The sequence below is a fragment of the Dermacentor variabilis genome, chromosome 5 (assembly GCF_050947875.1).
Source record: "Dermacentor variabilis isolate Ectoservices chromosome 5, ASM5094787v1, whole genome shotgun sequence".
NCBI classification, from domain to species: domain Eukaryota; kingdom Metazoa; phylum Arthropoda; class Arachnida; order Ixodida; family Ixodidae; genus Dermacentor; species Dermacentor variabilis.
Window position 1 is genome coordinate 10,561,300 of NC_134572.1, and position 18,137 is coordinate 10,579,436.

Sequence of the window (18,137 nt, forward strand, 5' to 3'; positions counted from 1 at the left end):
TGTTTATGAGGCCTAATTTTGGGGGGGGGGTTCATCTTATATTCTTAGTTGACTTGCACATGGCAGTATACAGTCACCAAGCAATGATTCGGACACATCGAGGGCCACCAAAACATCCGGATTATGGGGAGTCCTAAATACCAGATTTGCCCAAAAATAAGTGACTGTATTCCAGAAGTGGTCAAAAAAGGTGTCACTTTCATATATACGTTCAATTTCGCATGTTTATAGTGCAAATTGCATTAGTGTCTATACTGTCGGCATTCTTGGAACAGTGCCAAGCACAATATCTTATTACCTTGCTGAAACATTGCCACTCATCAACGTATCGGGTGCTAGTCACACAAAATATAGCAAAAATAAACTATCTTTCAAAATAATTGTTAAAAAATATGGCCCAAGTTTGTCAACGCTCGCTGCGGGCATAGACGCTTGCCCTTAGCCTAGACATTTCATAGCCGTGATTTTCTGGCAGTGCCTTTTATGCTATTCCTTTTCACCCTTTTCATGCTTCGTCAGTGGTCAGAGCAATGGGCCGCATGCATTCTCAATGGGATCAGCTAGCTGGCCATGAATAGCTGCAAAATCACTACAAAATCAAGGCCTGTATCTCGATCATTGTTACGCTGTCGCTTCAGATAGACGTAAAAAACAGTAAATGTGTACACCAAATTGTCAACGGCGACTACTAGATCAACTAGACTTAGCTAGTTTCAGTTTGGCAGAACCCCGCCGCCGATGTCAGCGAAATCTTAAAAGGAAAATATCACTTTTTCTGCTTGACTCAGTGGCCATAATAGCACACATTTGTGCAGTCAGAGTGCAAATTGTTGTGCGACGCATTGTAATGTGTCCAAAATTTCAATCATTATACATTAAGTCTTGGGGCTAATGGCGGTGCCATAGGGCTGTCCGACTATTCAGTCATTGACTGTACAACAGTTATTGCATAACAGTCCTTTTCATTCTGTGATTTGTAGCATGGTGTAAATAGTACTCACAACTTTTTTTTTTATGGAATTAAAAAATTGTGTTTGCACCTTTTAAAGTTTAGATGAAGCCTAATGTGGCGGAGGCTGGCGAGCCAGGAGCAGGGCAATGTTGCGTGGCGAGGAGCCGGCAGACGGGAAGGCAGCTGCCAGCTGAGCCCCACTCCAGCACGCCCGGTCACCAAGCACCATACCTTCCCAACAAGGCTGCAGCAGCTGCCGGAGGAGCTGCAAATCGTGCATGAAAAGACTCTGTGACTGACTTTTTTCCCGCTGTTTGGGCTGACCAGTTGCACAGGCACTGCGACCTGGTGTATCTGTTGATCTTGATGTCTTACTCTTTTTGAATGTTCGTGCTTTTCGGTTGCCATTAGGCTGCTCTTTGTATCCTGGCTGCCTTGGTTTTCTTATCAAGTGACATTTTAATGCTGGACAGCATAATGCAAACCAACATCATCTCATTTATTTTCATGGGACAGAGTGTTTGGCCAGTGGCAGAAAGCGAGAGATAGCTACAACATTCAGTTGTTGATATTCTTTCAGCCTGTACATTTCAACAAGAAGGTGGGTAACCGGAACACAGGCAGACCAATGAAAATAGATGTATAGTTATGTCAAACAATCATACGGGACGAATGCTTTGATTTGCGTACCCATCTTCCTTGTGGCCGTGAATTCTAATGATACACCAACTGGTGTACAATACAGCTCTGTTGAAAAGTTGTAAACAAGTGTGGATTTATACTCTGTGCCAGAATTATTTTAAGGGATGTAGGTGGAGGCTTGAATTCAAAGGAAATGCATCTTATTAGGACTGCATCTTATCAGAATTGACCCCAACGAACTTGTAAATCAGTTCTTCAGCACAGCAACAGCTGTGAGAAATTGAAGTGCGATGTGCATGCAAATTTGGCCAACTGTCTCAGTAACCACTTTCCCATAGTTTGCTTACATTATTTGCAGCTCTCTTTTCCTACTTCTCACTTGAGCCCAACTGTTATGACCCAGCGTGTTTCAGCATGACATAACTGTACCAATTGCTAGTGATGAAATTTGATCACGTGGTCAGTGGCCGATTTCACGAGTGATCCTCAACTTGGTGTGTGTTGTCTATGTGCCTGGCGATTTCACTCGGTGCACAGCAGCTATTTTTAGGCATTCATTTAGACATTCATTTAGTGTACACTTGGAGTGTAAGTGCAAAAATTACGGCCTGTTCTTGTCTCCATTGCCAGATTTTGTCATTATAGTATTTATGTTTTGGCATATGTGCATACATGCTGTTGTCAATAGGTACTGTTCAGTCAAGATAACTTTTAATGAAAGTTTTTCAATGTGACTGCGTGCTTTGGTGTCTGTTTTTTTTTCAATCATATTGCACAAGATGTTATTCCTAGTCATTATATCTAGATGCTATGACTGCAGTTGTCATGATCTTGGATTGTAGCGCGAAGTGACACAGACACAGAAAGGAGCAAACAGGACGAGCGCTCGTCCTGTCTGCTCCTTTCTGTGTCCGTGTCACTTCGCGCTTCAATCCAAGATCATGTTACCGTACCAACTCGCCCAACTTTCTATCCTTCTGCAATTGTTTGCAACACTAAATTTTCACAAAAATATTTTATGCACACACACACACAAAAACACTATTAGTACATCTAAAAATAGTCGTAAGCATCAAATGCTTTATTACTTTGTCATCAATATGCACGCATTTTGCATTTCTCACTCTGATACACTGCTTACCACCGTCAGAGCCTTCCTTTTTCAATATTTTCAAAAGAACTTTATTTCACCGTCACTTCCACTAAACTTTATAAAAAGCTAGAACTACACACTGTACAGTTAAAGCTCAATCTAATGAAACCCAATTTTACGAAGTTCCCGATTTAACGAAGAAATTTCCATTCCCCAGCAGATACCCATAAGGTTTAGTGTTGTCATCAACCCGAGGCCACCAAATCCGATATAACTTTTTTGCGGAAATAAATTAGTAATAAAAGCGGCGATTTCTTTCTAATTTTTTTACACAAACGGGTTTTTCTTTGAGTGTGTGCTCCAATGCTATCGCGTCAAAACATCTAGGTGCCCTAGTCACGGTCCTAGCTTTATTTTGGCGAGACTGGACACCACAGCCATTCACGGAACAACGGACTCTGCAGTCAGTAGCGCTGTTACATACCAGATGGCACTAGGAGCAGCGGTGGTTGCTTTCGTTATTTCATGGTTTATGCGACAGATGGCACTGATTGTCTCCTCACAACTTTCTTTCTTGGCCTGCTGGCACAATCACTGCATTTGTTCTTCGCGTCTTTGCATATCGACAGCCTGTCATAGCTTCACATGACCTGGCCTGGCCTGGCCAGGCCTGCATCGCCTGGACATGGAGCCTCCCAAGAAGAAAAGGAAAGTGCTCAACCTCAAAGAATGTAACAGCATGAAACATGAGAAAGGGACGATGATAGAGACCAAGTGAAAAGAGCGTTGCTTGACATTTTCATGTGAAACTTAACACCTTTAATTCTGACGCATGAACTGCCTGAGAAAAATTCGATTAAGTTTTTAGAGCTGCGACTAAACTTTTTTAATGATCACGTATATAGGGGTTATGAACCAAGGGCAAAAAAAAAACGCTTTATTACTTGCTGTATCTGCTCACTCCAAGTTCGTGAAACGTAGCATCACTGAGTACTGCTTTACTAATGCCCTCACAAAATCTTGTGAATATATGCTTCAAGAAAGCCTCACACTTCAAATTAGACGGCTGTCTGACGCGGGATACCCAGAACCTCTTGTGGTCTCTGTGGCCGAGGGCCTGTTGCGAAAAATGAAAACAGTGTGGTAATCTGAGAAGCAAAATGTGGCAGGTTCAATTGTGGGCAAGAAAATAGTCATTATACCATACATTTACCAGGCTTCCCACAACCTGAAAAAGATTGAAAAATGCATAGGCATTGATGTTGTGTTTTTGGCTGTGTTAAAACTTTCACTCCTGTGCAAGAAAACAAACCCGTGCAACAGCAAAGAAAAAAAAAAAGCAAGATTCAGCACCAAAAACGTTTTCTGTCTTGCGACGAGGGTGTTGTTTATCGCATGCCGTTGTCTTGTGGACGCGAGCACATTGGACAGGCAGGCAGGTGCATAAACAACAGACTAAAAGAGCACAACAAGGATATAAGGGACGGTAATCAGGGCCAGTTTAGCTTACACTGCCATAAATGTGATAAGTCTCCGTGTCATCGTAACAAGCCATGCATGCCTTAGTTTGAACAAAGCAGAATTGTTTCTAGACACGGGGATCAGTGCATCAGAGAGATTATCGAAGCAGTCAAGATTGCTCGTGCAGGAGAGGGGTGTGTAAGCATGCTACCACTTACATTGACCAAAAAAGAGCTATGGTTTTCAGATGGTTGGTGATCAGGAGCTTGGTGATATCACCTTGTGCCACTCATGCTGACTGTTGTTCTATTCCTTTCTCCCCTTTCTTTTCCTTTCCTGCTGGCGTTTCGTATGTATACATGTGCATAGCATCAACAGTAGAATAAACAGTTGTAAGTAAACGGCACTCTTGTCACTCAGTCTCTATCGTCGTCCCTTCCACATGTTTCATGTGTTCCTCAAGTTGCAATGAACTAACTAGCCCAGCAAGCAACCATTCTGCTCGAAGAATGGGCAGACATAATTCACGCTGTCACAAATGAATGCAAGAAATGCAACGTGGCCACCAAACATGGCATCCTGGCCAGCACTCTTTTGGACCGAACCATCCCTTTCTCGATTTTACGAGCTTCCCTATTTAACAAAATAATTCAAATGTGGTCATCACTTTGTTAAATCGAGTTTCAACTGTATTTACTCGCATAATGAATGCACCTCCCACTTTTCCAATCGGAAAGTGTGTTCCTTTTTCCTTTCCTTGCAAAATGATTGCACCACAAACTGGCACTTACTGCAGCTGTCATTATTTTCATTCCTCTCTCAAAGACGGCACTTATCTCTTGCCAGCGTGCCTGCAACTGTCACCAGTACAACCCTGTCATGTGCATGGGACAGCATACATACAATATTGATGCAATTCTAAGCACACTTTTTTATGTGAAAATTTACAAGAAAATGACACGTGCATTAGCTTCGAGTATGAAGAAAACTCTACTGTAGTGGGACAAGCTATTATAGATTAAAAATTCCAGTTGCAGTTTACAATCTAGGGCATACTAGAATTGAGTAAATGCAGCACCTTTGGCTATAGTTGGAATAACAATGTACCAAAACACAACATCCTGCATGGAAATTTAGTTGTCCTGATTCTTGTGCACAACATAAAACGTACCGTGAGCGTACGGACTGCTGAAAGCTGGTGCTGGTGTCTGGCGTGCAGTTGGTTGAGGATGCCGCACCACATGTCACGTTCTTCACCTGTTGGCCATGCAGGTCATACTCATTTCAGTTAACTCCATAGCAGCTTTGATGAAACACTGCTTTGTCTCCATTGTGCATAGGTGCAATGGGACATCATTAAAAAAGTTTCAGAGCCTTCTGAAAACTTTAAACAAAGATGCCTTCAAACGCTATTCAGAGACACAAAAGTTAATCTGGAAAAAATACTGTTCATTTGGTTTTTTTTGGAGTTGAAAGTAGTCTGCCTATATGTATAGATCAAGAAAGCAATCAAGCCATTAAAATTGTGCTATCCTAACTGCTCCTCAATTAACATGCAGTTTGAATACTCACTTGTTTGGCAGTGGACATCTTTCATGACGTGCTCTCGATAAGAATCCCAGGAAGACATTTGCGAATGCCTGGCCATGTGACGGCGTGACTTCTTCCATGGAAGACCATCTGTGAGGTTGAAGCTGCATAAGGTGCTTAGCCATGCACTAAGAGCTAATGCACTAAATTGTACTTATGCACTAAGTTGTACTACATGCTAAGTCGGTACAGGGGGTGGTTTAATAGCTGAAATCTGTCAAAATCACCTGTGAGGTGTATAGCAGAATTCTACTTTTAGAGCTAGATAACTCTCAGGGGCAGACATTATTTGTACAAAGAAATAAGTGAATATTTTACTATTTAAAACATTTTTGCTAATGAAGTTTTAAGCTAACTACATTATGCCACATATTACAATTTATTACTTGTAGCCGGTAACATTTCACGCACTTGGTACAAATTCTGAGGATGACGCCAGTTTCAAAATGTACGTTCCCAAAGTTTGTGACAAAATGCATTGGTGTTCTAGTAACTTAAGAGCTTCAGTGCATAAAAAGGAATTTTTTTTTTTTAAAGTAAGTGAAACAACCGTGCATTCTTGCGGCAAGTTTTACTGCACTTATCTCAAATCTCAAAGCTGGCGCCAGTTTCAAAATGCATTCCAAGTGGATGTACCTTCTGAAATAACTGGCTTCAATTCATGTATTACAATATGTGTCCTAGAGTAATTAGTGAAAGTTTGTTAATCAGCCAATGATGCACACTTAGTTCCAGTGTAAGTAATGTATACTTCTTCAAGTATCCTAGCCCACCAAATAGATTTGCACTAACTTTTGCACTAACTGCCACAGGTGACTCAAAAATGTGTTAACATTTAAAGAAGGATCATCATCATCAGGCTATTTATGTCCACTGCAGGACGAAGGCCACTCCCTACGATCTCCAATTACCCCTGTCCTGTGCCAACCGATTCCAACTAGCACCCGCAAATTTCCTAATTTAGTCACACTACCTAGTTTTCTGCCATCCTCTACTGCACTTCCCTTCTCTTGGTACCCATTCTGCCACACTAATGGTCCAACGGTTATCTAATCTGCGCATTACATGACCTGCCCAGCGCCATTCTTTTCTCTTAATGTCTATTATAATATTGTCTATACCCGTCTGCCCTCTGATCCACACCGCCCTCTTCCTGCCTCTTAGTGTTATGCCTATTATTCTTCGTTCGATCGCTCTTTGTGCGGTCCTTAACTTGTTTTTGAGCATATTTGTCAATGTCCAAGTTTCTGCCCCATATGTTAGCACCGGTAAAATGCACTGATTGTATACTTTCCTTTTCAATGATAATGGTAAGCTCCAAGTCAGGAGCTCACGATGTCTGCCATATACGATCCAACCCATTTTTATTCTTCTGTGAATTTCCTTCTGATGGTCAGGGTTCCCTGTGATTAGTTGACCTAAGTAAACATACTCTTTCATAGACTCTAGAGGCTGACTTGCGATCTTGAACTCTTGTTCCCTTGCCCGGTTATTTATCATTATCTTTGTCTTCTGCATCTTAATCTTGAGCCCCACTCTTACACTCTCCCTGTTAAGGCCCTCAATCATTTGTTGTAACTCGTCCGCAGTGTTGCTGAATAGCACAATGTCATCGTAAACTGAAGGTTGCTGAGGTATTCGCCATCGATCCTTACTCCTAAACCTTCCCAGTTTAATAGCTTGAATACTTCTTCCAAGCACGCAGTGAATAGCATTAGAGAGATTGTGTCTCCTTGTCTGACCCTTTTCTTCATAGGTATCTTCCTACTTGTGTAGAATTAAGGTGGCTGTGGAATCTCTGTAGATATTTTCCACGGTATTTACGTAAGCGATCTGTACTCCTTAATTATGCAATGCCTCTATGACTGCTGGTATCTCAACTGAATCAAATGCTTTTTCGTAATCTATGAAAGCCATATAGAGAGGCTTATTGTACTCTGCAGATTTCTCAACAACCTGATTAATGACATGGATGTGATCTATTGTAGAGAATCCCTTCCTGAAGCCAGCCTGCTGGCTTCCTTTAAATATTTAAATAAAACGCCTGGTATATATTTCTTTACATGTTGCCATTCATGAACTAGAGCATTATGAATGAATCAACAAACCTGACTGACCCATCTCCCAGCTCACAACTGCTTTTGCAGTAAAACTAAGAAGTTGTAGCAACCAGCAAATTTTTGCATTAGCTCGAAATATATGTCTCAAGTATTCGACCTGACAGCCTTGTCAATTCTATGGCAGTGGGCTCCTTCGATTATGCAGTCCCAAACTGCCCACGAACCATCCGTGGCTTCCAATCTGACTAGCCCTGACAGAAGAGCATGTCAGTCACGCAATCCAGCTGTTGAGGTTCCACTCGAAAGCATCATGACCAGAAGTCATTCTCCTGGCTGCCATCGTCTGCTCATAGCTACTCGTAGATATCACAACTGCACAGCAAATCTATTATGGTAGCTTTTGAGAAGGTGCCGCCTTGGAGGCTACATCGCTGATACAACCATAACGCTTGCATAGTGGAATCGCAGCCTGAGTGCATAGAACGTGCTTGCAAAGCGCAGTTTACATCACGCTCTCGCTCTTTGTACCACTTAACTGCTGGAGTTAAGCTCTCTCATTGCCTGCAAAATTTAAGCAGAATTCCCACACGAACATAGACAAAATCGTAATCATACCACGTCACTGTTCACGCGGAAGGCGTCTGCCGGTATACTTAAAGCTCATGAGACCATCTACAAAAGGCTCGGTACACCCTCGAACCGAGCGCATGTACACTGTCTCCTAATCCTGCACATAAAGAAACAAACGCTCAAACTTGGGAACAGAAGGGATGAACATATGTGCACAGTAATTGGAGAAGCTCTGATTGTTTACCATCCCAGCTACCAAAGGAAAACAGCCACATTTTCAGGATGATAAGCTTCCTCGCACACGAGTGTCACTCATCTGAAAGGCAAAATCCACCAATTTACTATGCACATACGGAAATGAGCATGACAGATTTCAAAGTGCATCAAGCATCTGGTCTGTCAAAAAAAAAAAAAACGTTCTTCCGAAGCTGTCCAAACAAAATTGAATATGGCACAGCAGTCCCAAGTAGTTCGGGACCATCAGGAACTTGTAATCGAAGAGGCCCACTGGCTCAAAACAAGTTCTCATGGCTGCACACCTTGTCGCACGACCCTGTGCAAGCAGCACTCTTCCCCAAGTACAGGTATTCCTCCTATGTCAGTTATGAACAGCATCTTCCTCCACAAATGCCTCCTTTACTAGATGCCTGCAGCATCGCTTCTTTTCCCATATAAGTGGAGGTTCCGGTCCGTAGTTCAGGGTAGTCACAGAAAGGCAGTGCTCACAGCCGACAGTACTTCTTGTTGCGGAGGAAGTGATGACTACAAAGCCAGCACATGCTCAACCAATGGTTTGGCAAAAAACCACGGGTTCTGCCTCCAGGATTCCAACAGAAGGCAGGGGCTCGTAATTCAAGTTTCGAGCAGCCGCCACAACTAGCACTTGCAGACGACAGTGGTGGAGAGGAGGAAATAGGAGAGGTACCAGAACCAGCTTCTCGGCTCGCGTGGCAGGCATCTTTAAAGGAGGCATTGCCTCCATCTTGGTATGATTGCAAAAGAAGGGTTGCGCTGCTTTATCACTAAGTGTACACCCACACTGCAGTGAGGTTTATGTGCTGCACATCTCAATGAAATGTGTGCTACATGACCATGCTAAGTGATATTCTCAATCTCGTGAAGCAAGTACTATTTCACAGATGTCATGTTAAAAGTTTTGTGCCTTGAAGTCCTGAATCATAATCTGTGAAACCTGTTGCACCTCATTTTCATCTTGAAGGAGACTAGTGAGCCAATAATGCACAGCCATAAAATTGAATGCAGTCTAAAAAGTTACAATTATTCAGTGGAAAAAGAAAAAATTCAGAATTTTTTGCAGTTTTAGGTTCCTCAACAGTTCAAGACAGTGCCAGTAAAAATTCAGCTAGCTCTGCATAGCAAAAAGGTGGGAATTTGTATTTTTAAATGCTCTGACTGATCATTCGTTGTCAGCCACATCGCCTACGTAGCCGGCTACCACAACTGGTACGTCGCGGAAAAGAACAAGATCAACACGCTCATAAGGAAAACGTACAAGATCGCCCTGGGCCTCCCGGAATCGACGAGCACCGAGCTCCTGGCTCAGCTGGGCATATACAACACCCTGGAAGATTTAGCCGAAGCACAACGCATCTCGCAGCTCGAACGCCTGTCGACCACCACGACGGGAAGGTACATTATGAACCCGCTCGGCATAACCTACCACAACCAGCACGGCCAGAAAATGCAAATCCCCAACAAAATCAGAGACACCATTACGGTGGCAAACATCCCAAGAAACGTGCACCCCGATTACAACCGAGGTAGAAGAAAGGCAAGAGCCGAGGCTCTGCTTTGTTCATTCGGCAGGGAGAGAAATGCGCGCTTTGTCAACGCAGCCGAATATCTGCTCAGCCAAAAATACACCGCCGTAGTCATAGATGCAGAGTCTGAAATCAGAACCACATGCAGTGTATACACCAAACACTCGGAAATAGCGGAGGAAGTAGCGATTGCGCTGGCCCTCACAGAACAGGAATGCAAAGTCGTACTAAGTGACTCGCAAACGGCAGTAAAGAATTACGCCAAAGGTCGAATTTCTAAGGAAGCCCTGTCCATTCTGGCCAAAGCCGGCAGATCCAAAACTGCAAGCTTGAGGATCATATGGTTCCCCACGCACGTCACCACGGAAGGCAACACGCTCCCGAACCTAAATGAGACGGCGCACCGGATGGCGCGAGACATGACCCGCCGCGCCGAACAAGGCAACGCCTCTCGCACGATAGCGAATGCTTCTCGAGCAGAACGGGACAGGCTCACCAGATACAACAACATAACCAGTGCATATTTGAACGCCAGAAGGATATACCCATCACCGAGTCCCAAATTGAACAGTAGGCAGGCCGTCGCCTGGAGACAACTCCAGACGAACACCTTCCCTAATCCATTCCGTCTGAAACGTATCTTCCCAGATAAGCATCAGGACGACACGTGCAAATTGTGCCAGGAAGGACCAGCAACACTCAAACACATACTGTGGGAGTGCAATGTAGTTATAGGAGGGATGGCAGTTACTCCGGAGACCCTGTCGTCAAGGTGGGCCGCCGCTCTGCGCAGCTCAGACCTCGGAATCCAGACGTGGGCAGTCCAGCAAGCCCATGAGGCGGCGTTGAGGCAGGGCCTTGACGTTCCCACGTGAGAGACCTGAGCCTGGGTCGCGTTAAGCCTTGCCAGACATACAAGAAAGTTGTATCCATCCATCCATCCATCTGACCTTAGATTATAGCAATCTACCCATGAACACTATTCTGAAAGAACATCTGCAGTTTGAGGAAAAGGCTTAGTGTGGCATGGCTACCATCATTGCAAAGGTCATTTTCCTCTCTTTTCTATAAGCTCAAGTGGCAGAATTAAGGGTGTGAGGAAGCATATGCAAGAGCTGATAAAATGAAGTCGAAAGTAACAGATTTTGGGTACCGACTGCAAAGAAACGCGATTACAATTTGCTGCCAGCTGATTCCCTGGGACATGCAGCTTCTCTTCTCGACTGCTAGTTTTGGTGTTTCTTGAGCTCCAAAGTCACTTTGCCATTTTTATTGCGCACATTTGCATCGGTAATATGGCCCTAAAGTTTGGCACATGTCATGGCTTTAGAAAGCAGCACTTTTCTTGAAGTCAAAGAGCATAGCATGCAGCAGGCAATTGACAACATGTGAAAGTTGCTTGCACGCTGGGCTCTTCGGGAAGCCGCAAAAGATTGATGCAATGTCTTCTTCCTCCATGCTGAAAGAACCTGCTAGGCAATCTTTAGTTATGCTTGGAACTGCCACAGAATGCTCGCCTAGAAAGAACTCCGAGTGTGCTTGAGAGGTTGGTAACTGTTTGGGGAGTGCCTGCAGCATACTGCAAATTCAGAAAGGAGCCTAAAGAGTGCATGTCCAGGGTGAGAGCAAACACGGCAGAGTACAAAAGTGGCCAAAAAGAAGTGGAAGCTTGAAGCCATTATCCTAGATTAACAACGAAGACAAGGCTTCACAAAAAATCCAAGAGAGTCTTAGAGAGGCCATGCATGTGGTACAAATTAAAGGGCATGGTTCTAAATACTTGGAAGTTATTTTTCTCATTTTGCTTTCTTTATTTTAGCAATGTCTGAGTTTACAAAAACCTATAGTTTCAGTTCGGTAAACTTAATTTTAGGAAATTTTCACGGGTTAAATTTTTTCTAAATACTACGATTGGGGAGCCATATATTTCTCAATATTGCTTTTTGTTATCTGAAAACTTGATTTCTTTTTAGTTATTAGTTTAAGTGAAAATGCTGTGGTCTTGTAATGCAGAACTCTTTTTTTACAAAAATATTCTGAAATACAAAAAAAGAATAGCTCCATGATTGTGCACCTAAGATGATATGACGCAAGAGAAGACGAAATTTTCTTTTTGTGAAAGTTTATCTCTTTTCAAAATTAAGGCAGAACAATCATATTTGGCACAGAGCCTTATACCCTTGCTATAAACAGTGTACCTAATTTTCACTGAAATCAAACTAATTAGTCAAAGGTTGGGTATCTTGAACCATGTCCCAGCTTAGGGAGGCATGCACTCAAGCAAGTGTAGCAATGTAAAGAAGGAAGGCCCTTAGTTCAACAAAGACTAGGGTAACACACAAGCTGATAATGTGTAAGGCCAAACCTACTCGTAGCTAGCCAATATAATAAAGTTCACATACACTTTTGGCATGCAACTTCGAGTAAGGCCCTAAAGAGTAGGTGACATGGTTCCCGGTCAGGTTGCCAGCTGTCCCGAAGTTCCTGACAAGCTAGGCGTAGCCCCTGGTATTGAATGCCAGGGCTAAGCCACCGGTCACCCAAGCTGGTCAGCTCACGGCTCAGAGGAAAGTAGTCTGCAGTGAAGTCAAGCAGAGGTTAGCAGAGTTAGAGTGAAGTCAAGCAGACTTTTAGATTAAACCCAACTCCAAAGTTCTTAGAACATGAAATGTGTGAAAAGATCCAAATTTTCTTACGCTTGGTTTTGGAGCCTTAAGTTGAGATGTGCACTGTAGTGATTGCATGCTCCAATGCAGACTGCAGCTTTCAATTTCAGCATGTAGATTTGGTTTTGAGGAAGCTTTTTACATTACTCACATTTCATAAACACTTGTCAGTATCGAACAACGCCAGAAGGCACAATGCATAGATGTGAAACAAGTTCACAGCACTGCATTGCCAACATCGACATTACCAGTAACCACTGTAGCAGCAATTGTCTTCACAAAGAAAGTACATTGGAGCATAAGCATGACCTTGAAGAACTTGAAATACTAATTTTAAGTCTGGTGGCTCTTATCAAATGTGCTTCATGTAACACCTTGATGGGCTAGTTTGTGCATTTCTGTTAGCATGATAGACTGCATATAAGCATGATCACAGAATTAAAAATGGACAGGACATGTGGTCATGCTGCTCACGTTTCCTTGTGTGATTGTATTTATATGCGCAGTCAATCATGCCAATAGAAGTGCTGGGCATAAAGTAAATTTCGGATGTTTAAGCAGTAGCCCACCTTCTTAAACATGCTGTTCAGTAGTGTTGTGTCTCAACACCACAAGGCGTTAATTTGATGTTTTCAACGAGTCAAACCACCACCAATCCATCAGCGCCTATCTAGACGTTAACGCAACGTCGACACCAACTCTTGACGGGTCCCACAAAAGGCCCTCACCCCACCCTTTACCTGGCAGCCTGAGCAAAGGATGAAAAGGAGGGGAACAACAACAACGATTTGAGTGTCACAGTTAATTAGATGTTTAACACAAGTCAAACCACCACCCATCCATCAGCGCCTATCCAGAGGTCAACACCACGTGGACACCAACTCTTGATGGGTCTCACAAACGGCCCTTGCCCCTGTCAGCCTGAGTGAAAGATCAAAAGGAGGGGAACGACGTCGACAACCTGAAAGGCGTAGGTTGCTTTCTTGCCACATATTCCAAACCAGTCGCTTCGGAAGCAGAGTTACAGCGGGTTATTGTGAGCACGGCTGTGGATCACAACGGAGTCGACGATGGTGATTTGCTGCTGAACGGTCTTCAGATTCCTTAGTCAACTCGCCTAGGGAAAACGGCGGTATTAAAAGCGGAGACTTCTCGAGAGTGAACAGAGAGTCCTGATATAAACTCTGAAGTTTAACTTACTCTTGCATCAAGTGGGCTTCTGTAACTGGAGCCATGTGACTAAGCCAATAAACCCTTTTTCCTACATTTTCTACAACCGGATGTAGCAGTCGATGAGCTTGGTGGATTCCTTGCCCTAACGCCACCCTTAGCCGCAACAATACCGTAACACAGTGTGAAGCAACTTATTTCCACATACACATGTACAGTCACATGCACAGTCGAATGCAATATCAGCTGCAACATGATTCCCATGGTTGAAGGCACCCCAAGAGTACATGGCAGCGCCGACACAAAAATTGGTTTCGCAAATACCAGTAATTGGAACAATTTTTATTTCTCCAATTTTTCATACGTCGGTACCGGCATGTGGTCTTCAACTACGAGTATTATGTTGCAGGCGTTATTGCACCTGATTGTACAGTGCTCAGTGATATAAACGTGATAATTGGTCTGTATGGCTGCCAACGCTTTTTTCGCCACTGAAGAGTGCTGGGGAACTAAGTGCACCCACAATGTCTCACAAAGGCCCTTGCTTTCATTGTATAACGCAGTCCATCAGCTCAATGTCCCCAGTGTCAAGAGGTGGTGGAAAAAGTACCGGCCACTGTGCAGGCTGGCTATCGGGTTTGAATCGCTGAGCACTGTAACACCCTCAAAAGTACTTTTTGGCAGGATAGCAGGTTCCTAATGAATTTCGTAGTGTATTGGGCAAAATGTACACCGCAAGGTGTGGAAAAAAGTATAGACATGTTTTCTTTCCTCTCATGGTTCTCCTTTTTCCCGCACTTTGTGGTGTAAATTTCGTGTAGTACACTACAGAGTTTTGTACACACCGTTATGCCTGGCACTCTACTCTGAACAGAGGTGCTTCTCCAGTGAGTGTGCTGCCTTGAATAATGTTTCTGTCTCAACATTTGTTCGATGCCTAATAGCTTACAAAGATGCGAAGGCCTCAAAAGTGGCGATCCCCATTAGTCAGCTGCAGCTAGCCCACATTCCCAACACCGTACCTCCCAAAGGCCAATTGCCCCGCCTCGACAATCGTGAGTGGGTTGACAAAATGTCATCAGCCTTGCTTGTGGCAAAGAATGTGGTGAAAGAACCCTTGGGATATCCTAGGGGGCCTTGAGAATCTAGTTGTTATTTAAGCGAGGAACACGACGCTATCGCAGGCTTTTCTCTTCTGGGTGATTCCATGAAGGATCAAACATGCATGTCCACTTAATATGTTTGTTTCGTCTGGTTTCATTATATATCATGTAGGAATATTCAAACTACACAGAACCGAAAATTTTATTCGCGGAGAGCATTCCCAGCAAGCCAAAAAAATATTTGAAGGTGGCGACGTGAGCATCCTCCTATTGCTTACCACAATATTTTCCAATTTCACGACCAAATTAAATGCAAAATAAAAATGTTGTGTTGAAAAGCCTTTCTGCTCATTTTAATACGCTTCACAGTAAATTAGTTTGGTACGTTTTTTATGCTGTCCACAAATTTAAAAAATGGAAAAAAAATTTCATACATGGCCCAAATTACAAAAGTTTTGTAACTTTGATGCATCTTGGTGGGTTTTCTGTATTGCACAGAAACGTGAAAAAAGTGTCAAACATAGAATGTTCTCCTTGCAACATTTACGCAAAATATTATCTTCCTACATGAAACATAAAAGAAAAAAGAAATAGTTAGGTTTTTCGAAAACTCAAAAATAAAAACAAGAACTTCGGTTATGTAGTCAAGAGTTCGACGAAAGTTCGTCTGGTCAGGTAACATGATGATGAAGAAATTACGGCCACTGACCAAGTCAAGGTGAAAGAACACACAGAGACGTTTCGGGACCCGTACGGGTTCCTTGATCACACTCAGCAGACGCAGCCATACAATTTACCACAGAATACGAGTGCGACAACAGCCTCCCCTTCCTTGACGTCCTCGTGCGGCGAAGTGGAACGAGGCTCTCATTTGCCGTGCACAGGAAGGCGACTCATACCAGCCAGTACTTAAACTTCAATTCATGCCACCCGGCTTGCCATAAGCAATCGGTTGTCTCATCTCTCGTGACGCGGGCCACACGCATCTGCTCAAGTGACCACGAAATGCAGAACGAACTAAAGAAAATTCGTCACGAATTATCCAGGAACGGGTACCCCAAGAAGTTTATTGACAAAATGGAAGCCCGGGTCCTCCATCCAAAGCCGTCTCAAGGCAAGTCGTTCATGAAACGCGCTGGCGTCCCATATGTTCCTGGCGTCAGCGAAGCTCTTAGCCGCGTATTCTCAAGATACGATCTCAGAATAGCCCACATGCCATCCAACAAGCTGAGAAATCAGCTTGTTAACGTAAAGGATCGGCTTGAAAGCAAGAATTATCCCGGTGTCATATACAAGGTACCATGCGCAGACTGCAGCTGCAGCTACATCGGTGACACCGGCAAATTCACGAGAAGATTAAAAGAGCACCAAAGGGACGTCTCCAACAAGAAAAAAGTATCGAACGCCCTTGCCGAACACGCCGATAATCGCAGTCACCGCATCGATTGGGAAAACGCTGCTATAATAGCTAAGGAAAAGAATTCGATGACGCGACTGTTGTTAGAATCTTTATTTATTCAAACTACTGACAACAGTATCAACAGGACTGATGGAAATCTTCCTGCTAACTACACCCGTTCCCTACGTCACATTTTGGCATAAAAACGACTTGCGGCTCTTGCCCGCTTTTAGTGTGATCAAGGAACCCGTATGGGTCCCGAAACGTCTCTGTGTGTTCTTTCACCTTGACTTGGTCAGTGGCCGTAATTTCTTCATCAAGAACTTCGGTTCCAACTTTTGAAAAAAATTTGTATAGAAGTTCACTTATGTCAGTCAAAACGTGGGTGCAATAACATGTTTCCTCATTTGCTTTATTCACAAAATATAATGGGCCAAAGTGGCACACAAACATGCTGGCTTCAGCACCTTTGCTGGTTGTCTATCAGTTTGCACGACAAGCAAATCTAGTTCTAATTTCTTTGCTTCTTCAGAACTTCACTCTGGCGGCTTGTTTTCAACAAAAATGTATTGTCAGATTTTATTTGTGTGTAGTTGTGTAGGAGTGGGGGGCTGCTAAAGTGCTAATGTGTACCGAGTTTGCAGCCTATTACCTCTATGGGCATCGCACTTATGCATCCATTATTCACTTGTCAACAGCATGCACAACAGCACGAGTGCATGTAGTGGCTGACTTTGCCAAAACCCATCTTGTGTACACAGTAAATCAGCTGTAAGTGGCACCAGGGCATCCGTAAGCGACGGAGTGTTTCCATAATCAGCAGGCGTGCCGTTATGGAGGTGCTACTTCACTGCCTGCTCCCCATCCCCCACGTGCAACGAATACTGGAACCTTCTTCGGCACCACCGCAGGCAACTCGCACTGTGCCTTTCTAAAAACTTATCCAAGTCATTTCCCGAGCTGTTTATTACATTTCCCGTTATCCCATGTTTTCCGCGTCACTTACAGATAACGTCTTCCTGTCTTACCTCGACCTTCACCTCTGCATTTCAGCTGTCCAGAAAAGTGCACTGCGGAATGACTGAGCCAAAGTTGCCTAATTAGTGATGTTTTGTTAGCACCTTGCTGATGCACCTTCCCACGCCGAGAACAGCACAGGTCAATAGTGGTGCCAGATGGACATTGTCCTTCGAAGCATGGCCCTCACATTTTCACATTGAAGAGCTTTAGATGGCCTTGTCCACAAAACATGAAACCATGAGACAATCTGGAGGCTCAGTCACAACAGCGGCGCAGAAAGAGCAACAGAAAGAGTGCAGTGCTGTTCAGTATAAATGTTTTGACTTGGTCTAGCTGTTGACTACACGCGATGCATGCAGCTCGTAGCTCAATCTGAGAATTCTGTGCCGATTATTTACACATTCACAAGAAGATTGCTAAGCAAAAAACATTTTTCATTGTGTGAACGTTTTGGATGTTGCCTCCCTGTGGAAGTTACTGCCAGAGGTTGAGGATATTTGCGATGCCGATGAGGTCTGCCAGCACTGCCTTACGTGCCTCAAGGAGATCATGTCACCTTGTGACACTAGCGATGAAGTAGATGGATTCCTTTGCATTCCTTCAGGAAGAAGCAATTGACAACTTGAACAG

General features: G+C 43.6%; 2 protein-coding genes across 6 annotated transcripts in view; one reads left to right on the forward strand and one right to left on the reverse strand.

Moving 5' to 3' along the window:
- LOC142582237 (uncharacterized) overlaps positions 1-2,328 on the forward strand; it is an 81,259-nt gene extending 78,931 nt beyond the window's left edge. For 2 of the 3 annotated variants that reach the window (XM_075691698.1, XM_075691696.1), the window contains one exon: positions 1,050-2,328. The gene's annotated coding sequence lies outside the window, so the exon portion shown is untranslated. The remainder of the gene's footprint in view (positions 1-1,049) is intronic. The other variant, XM_075691697.1, reaches the window with a different exon arrangement.
- Positions 1-18,137, reverse strand: part of LOC142582236 (methyltransferase-like protein 25B) — a 42,565-nt gene that overhangs the window by 2,253 nt on the left and 22,175 nt on the right. Inside the window, exons 7-11 of one of the 3 annotated variants that reach the window (XM_075691695.1) lie at positions 12,552-12,725; positions 5,721-5,828; positions 5,320-5,405; positions 3,738-3,804; positions 1,081-1,217 (exon numbers count right to left, since the gene is read on the reverse strand). In XM_075691695.1, the coding sequence (XP_075547810.1) occupies positions 1,168-1,217; positions 3,738-3,804; positions 5,320-5,405; positions 5,721-5,828; positions 12,552-12,725 (485 nt within the window). In that variant the 3' untranslated portion in view covers positions 1,081-1,167. Of the gene's footprint in view, positions 1-1,061; positions 1,218-3,737; positions 3,805-5,319; positions 5,406-5,720; positions 5,829-12,551; positions 12,726-18,137 lie in introns of those variants that run through there. The other 2 variants (XM_075691694.1, XM_075691693.1) reach the window with 2 other exon arrangements.